Source organism: Physeter macrocephalus, chromosome 4 (genome assembly GCF_002837175.3).
Source record: "Physeter macrocephalus isolate SW-GA chromosome 4, ASM283717v5, whole genome shotgun sequence".
NCBI classification, from domain to species: Eukaryota; Metazoa; Chordata; class Mammalia; order Artiodactyla; family Physeteridae; genus Physeter; species Physeter macrocephalus.
The window spans coordinates 45,429,200-45,435,354 of NC_041217.1; the positions used below are offsets into that span (position 1 = coordinate 45,429,200).

A 6,155-nucleotide genomic window follows, 5' to 3' on the forward strand; every position below is an offset into this window, starting at 1 on the left:
AGGCCCGCGTACCACAAAAAAAAAAAAAAAAAAAGAAACAGAAAGATATGCCATGTTGTTGGATTGGAAGAATTAATATAGTTAAAATGGCCATACTACCAAAAGCAATCTATGGATTTAATGTGATCAATATATCCATGACATTTTTCACAGAAGTAGAACAAATAATCCTAAAATTTATATGGAACAACAAAAGACCCAGAATTGCCAATGCAATCCTGAGGAAAAAGAACAAAGCTGGAGGCATAACCCTACCAGAATTCAGACAATACTACAAAGCTACACTAAGTAAAATAGCATGGTACTGGCACAAAAACAGACATATGGATCAATGGAACAGAATAGAGAGCCCAGAAATAAGCCCACACACCTGCAGTCAATTAATTTCTGACAAAGGAGGCAAGACTATACAGTGGAGAAAAAAGTCTCTTCAGCAAGTGGTGTTGGGAAAGCTGGACAGTTGTATATAAATCCATGAAGTTAGAACACTCCCTCACACCATACACAAAAATAAACTGAAAATACAAGATATGACAAGATAAACACAAGATATGGCACCGTAAAACTCCTCGAAGAGAACACAGGCAAAAACATTCTCTGACATAAATTGTAGCAATGTTTTCTTAGGTCAGTCTCCCAAGGTAACAGAAATAAAAGCAAAAATAAACAAATGGGACCCAGTCAAGCTCATATGCTTTGGGACAGCAAAGGAAACCATAAACAAAAAGACAACCTACGGACTAGGAGAAAATATTCACAAATGATGCAACTGACAAGGGCTTAATTTCCAAAATATACCAACAGCTCATACAACTCAATAGTAAAATAACAGACGCAATTAAAACTGGACAGAATTAAATGCAATTAAAAATGGACAGAAGGCCTGAATAGACATCTTTCCAAAGAAGACATACAGATGGCCAACAGGCACACGAAAAGATGCTCAAATTAGAGAAATGCACGTCAAAACTACAATGAGGTATCACCTCACACCAGTCAGAATGGCCATCATCAAAAAGTCTACAAATAAATGCTGGAGAGGGTGTGGAGAAAAGAGAACCCTCCTATATTGCTGGTGGGAATGTAAACTGGTGCAGCCACTATGGACAACAGTATGGAGGTTCCTTAAAAAACTAAAAATAGAGTTGCCATATGATCCCACTCCTGGGCATATATCCAGAAAAGACAAAAATTCGAAAAGATACATGCACCCCAATGTTCACAGTAGCACTATTTACAACATCCAGATGTGGTCTCTACCATCACCTACTAAAAGAGGGACCCTTGAAAAAAATGTCAGGCAGGAAATATACAAGGTAAGCCTGGGTTATCTTATGCTAGTAAGCAAGGAACTATCAAAAAGTCCTGTATGAAATCGAAGTGTATCAAGTCAACAAGATACAGGACCCAAGAGTGGAAGGATTAATTTGAGCATCAAAATAATGTCTGGAGTAAACTGAAACATTAAATACACAGGAAATCTACAAGCTCATTGTAGTGAAAAGTCATTTGTTTCCTTTGGAAGTTGCTAGAGCACCAACTCACTCTCAAAACTGAGAATCATGCATTTATCTGGTCTTTAAGAAATGTATTTGAGGAAGATAAATTGTTAAGTTCCTTACAGAAAAATTCCAGCTAATGCAGAAAAGGTGATGGAATTTAGAAAATCACCATTAATTGAAATAGAGGTCAGGGTAACATACACCAGTGAAATGCTAAAATCATTAGGTGACAGGTTAATAAATGGTGAACTTCAAATGCAGGGATCAAGCTGACCCCACCTGAATCCACTCATAAATCATCACTAAAAGTTGGACAACCAGATATGTGCCTTCTGATGTGAAGGGACAGAGTACACAGCACACTTGAGAAAATTCATTCCTAAAATACTGAACCTGAATCTAGTCAAGCCTCTGGATGTAACTTCCACTTTACAGGGATAGAGGACTAAGTTAAAGGACACATAAAGAAGCAAACAGCCATATGTTGACGTTCTACAGGACAAATGACCTGGCTCCTTCAACAAATGAACGATATGAAGAAAAAAGGGAGTAGGAGATGGCAATCAAAACAAATATGTGGATAATGCCTGGACACTGATTCAAACAAAGGAAAAGGTAGGTTATCAGTGATATGCCAGAAATCAGCAACTTTCACGTTCTAGCTATGATTTGATTAATACTGGTTACTAGTTGAGATATTAGCTAGAGCATTTCAGTTAGTAAGTTGTAATATAAATTTAGGAAATACGAATCCAAGGTATATCATAATTCCCTCTCATGACCTCACCTGACTTCCAGACTTGACTTTCCCATCAGGACGACACTTCCATCTCAAGCACTGTACAAGTGAAATCTGAACTCAGGTACGTATCTTCTGTTTCCCCTAAACCCATTCTTTTATCCCCCAAATTATCTATTTTAGAGTTGCCTTCTACCATCTATATAGTAGCCCTTACCAGGAACCCAGAGAAAGTTCTTTACCAATTAAATATAATCAGTTTCTAAGTGTTGCCCAATTTTCCTTCCTAAACAACTTTTAAAATTTGTCCTCTTGTCTACTTTGCTAATACCACTACCTTAGATCAGGCCCTAGTCTTCCTGAACAATTAAGACATCCTCCTAGCTGCTTATCTTGCTTGTAGTCTTTTCCTCCCATGGCCGTCTACCACACAGCTGTCATTTGTCTGTAGAGCAAACTATCATATCGTTCCTTTGCTTAAAACTCTCCAACTGCTGGTATTTACGGCCTTTGTCGTGTGCTGCTTAGTTCTGATACACTGAAGTGACTGCAATTTCACTGTTTGATGGCTTAGTGCCTTTGCTTCCACTGTTCCCTTTGCAAACAACCTCATCCCTTGCCTCCTGATTTAAATTCAGGTGTCAGCTCCAGGAATACCTTCCAGATGGATGTTAGGTAGGTGCATCCATACCACCCTGTGTACATTTTATCATGGGGCTGATGACACTACTGAGTTACCGCATGAGACAACACTTTGCTACCTTTACTCATTTCTGTTACAGATGAAATAAATATGAATATAGAGAATATATACCATTCTAGCAAAACTCATCCTCTTTGGACAGATTTTCAGGGCTTAAAGAGACATATTTTGTTCCAAGGGCCCTTGAAGATGGAAAAGGAAAATAATTAGTGGTTCCGTTTTTGTTCAGACATCACACAAAGAAGTTGAGCATTAGTTAGATTATCCAGAGCATCAGCTTTACCTTCCAATGTATTGTCTAACAATCAACTAAAAGTAAAGTGAGCTGTGCAGGTCAGGGTAGCCATCCTATGATTAAAAACTGCCATAGATGAGCATTGACATGTATGTCAATGAGGTGAATTAACAAGAAGATAACACTGCTGTATGAAATAATGCTCTTAAAGTACAGGAACACTTACATGTTGCTAAAAGATTAAACATGATGGGGCTTCCCTGGTGGCGCAGTGGTTGAGAATCCGCCTGCTGATGCAGGGGACACGGGTTCGTGCCCCGGTCCGGGAGGATCCCACATACCGCGGAGCGGCTGGGCCCGTGAGCCATGGCCGCTGAGCCTGCGCGTCCTGAGCCTGTGCTCCGCAACGGGAGAGGCCACAACAGTGAGAGGCCCGCGTACCGCAAAAAAATAAAAAAAAAAAAAATAAAAAAATAAAAAAAAGATTAAACATGATGGAAAAGACAACTATACAGACCATATTTCCACAGAAATATTTTTTATTACTCTACTCTTCACACTATGCTTGGGAACAGTAATTAAGTCCAAGAGAAAAGATAATTCACTGACAGAATGAAACTTCCAAATTTTTTCATTTAAAATTTAAAAGTAACTTAACTATAGACAGCATCAGGTAGAGAAGACCTTTATTCTGGACCCCCATAAAAAGTAGGTTTTTGTCTGTTAGAGAAGTCTCCTCTTGCCAGAACTGGTTTTCCTGTAAGCTCAGTAGGTTCTGGAGCTGATGATTACCACATTGCTCGCTGCACCCCAGACAGTTGCCCATGGTCGGCTAAGTGACGGAAGACGATACGACTAAGCCTCCAGCGCCGCTTTACACCTCGTGGACGGGATGTCATAACACACCGATTTCTGATTCTAACAGGACAGCTATCCCGGGGAAGGGCAGCAATTTCTTCATCAGCCACTTCCTAAGGGAAGTCACAACATTATTTAAACAGATCACATGCATTTATTTATTCTAGATGATTAGTCAATGCTCAGAGGAAGAGAACAAAGGGCTAGATTCATTAATGTAGTCAAGTTTGGCAAAAGAACCCTGGACACTATAGTGAACTTTAAGCTCTGAGTAGAAACAAACAGATCAGAAAAATGACAAATGTTTGACATACAATGTAATTTTTCAAAATTTAATTGAAACAACGTAGATACACAAGAATCCACAAACCATTAAGTGTAAGGCTCAACAAGTTTTCACAAACAGAACATAGCCCTGTAACCAGCAACTAGATTAAGAAAAATTATCCTCACCCCAAGCCTTCCCTCTGCCTCCTTTCAGTCACTGACCTCCTGGCTAAGAGCTAACCTGGTTACTAACACCACAGACGAATTTTTCTTGTTTTGATTTTATATAAATGTAACCATGGAGTGTAATAAAAACCATTCTTTTTTATTCATTTCTCTTTGGCTTCTTTCACTCAAAATGCTTGTGAGAGTCTTCATACTGGTGCATGTGTTGTAATTTGTTCATTCTCATTGGTGCTAATTTTTGTTGTGTGAATATGCCATAATTCATTTATCCATTGTACAGCTGATGGACATCCGGGTAGCTTCTAGTTTGTTTGTTTTTTTTTCTGGTACACGGGCCTCTCACCGCTGTGTCCTCTCCTGCTGCGGAGCACAGGCTCTGGACACGCAGGCTCAGCGGCCACGGCTCACGGGCCCAGCCGCTCCGCAGCACGCAGGATGCTCCCGGACCAGGGCATGAACCCATGTCCCCTGCATCGGCAGGCGGACTCTCAACCACTGTGCCACCAGGGAAGCCCTCTAGTTTTGAGCTATTACAAATAGAGCTGCTACAGACATTCTCATTTCTCTTTTGGAAAATATATGAATGCATTTCTGTTGTCTCCCCAAACGATTTTTTCCCAGCTTTACTGAGATATAACTGACATATAACACTGTATAAGTTTAAGGTGTACAATGTGATGTTTTGATGCATGTATATACTGTGAAAAATAATTACCACAATAAGGTTAGTTAACACCTCCATCACCCCACATAATTACTTTTTTGTGTGCGTGAGAACATTTAAGATTTACTCTTTTCGCAACTTTCAAGTATATAATACGGCATTGTTAACTGTAGTCACCATGTTGTACTTATTCAACCCCAGGACTTATTCACCTTAAAACTGGAAGTCTGTACCCTTCGGCCAACATCTCCCCATTTTCTCCAGTCCCCAGCTGCTGGTAACCACCATTCTACTCTGTTTCTATGAATTTGGTATTTTAGATCCCACATATACGAGAGATCATACAGTATTTGTCTTTTTCTGACTTACTTCACTTAGCATAATGCCCTCAAGGTATATCCACGTTATTGCAAAGGGAAGGATTTCCTTCTATTTTATGGCTAAATAGTATCGTACTCTGTGTCTGTGTATGAATCACATTGAGTGTCACATTCATCTGTTGATGGACATTCAAGTGGTTTCCATGTCTTGGCTATTGTGAATAATGCTGGAGTGAACATCGGGGTGCAGATATCACTTCTATTTCTATCTGGTGATTTCATTTCCTTCAGATTTATACTGAGAAATGGAATTCCTGGATCATACATGGTAGTTTTATTTTTAATTTTTTGAGGAACCTCCATATTGTTTTCCATAGCGGCTGCACCAATTTACATTCCCGCCAACAGTGCACAAGGGTTCTCTTTTCCACATCCTTGCCAAAACTTATCTCTTGTCTTTTGGATAGTAGCCATTCTGACAGGTGTGAGGTGATAGCTCTTTGTGTTTTCATTTGCATTTCCCTGATAAGTGATTTGAGCATCTTTTCATGTACCTGTTGGCCATTTTTATGTCCTTTTTTAGAAAAACGTCTATTCAGGTTCTCTGCCCATTTTTTTTTTTTTTTTTTTTTTTTTTTTTGTGGTATGCGGGCCTCCCTCTGTTGTGGCCTCTCCCGTTGC

The 6,155-nt window shown here is 39.5% G+C and overlaps 1 protein-coding gene and 1 long non-coding RNA gene across 2 annotated transcripts in view; both read right to left on the minus strand.

Annotated features, from left to right (window-relative positions):
- The window catches only part of LOC129392059 (uncharacterized), a 27,731-nt gene extending 24,631 nt beyond the window's left edge, over positions 1 to 3,100 (minus strand). Inside the window, exon 1 of the long non-coding RNA XR_008617085.1 lies at positions 3,056 to 3,100. This is a non-coding gene — a long non-coding RNA (uncharacterized lncRNA). The remainder of the gene's footprint in view (positions 1 to 3,055) is intronic.
- Positions 3,101 to 3,707: 607 nt separating this feature from the next.
- MRPS14 (mitochondrial ribosomal protein S14) overlaps positions 3,708 to 6,155 on the minus strand; it is a 33,336-nt gene continuing 30,888 nt past the window's right edge. The window contains exon 3 of the mRNA XM_024133709.1: positions 3,708 to 4,150. Within this exon, the coding sequence (XP_023989477.1) occupies positions 3,968 to 4,150 (183 nt within the window). The 3' untranslated portion in view covers positions 3,708 to 3,967. The remainder of the gene's footprint in view (positions 4,151 to 6,155) is intronic.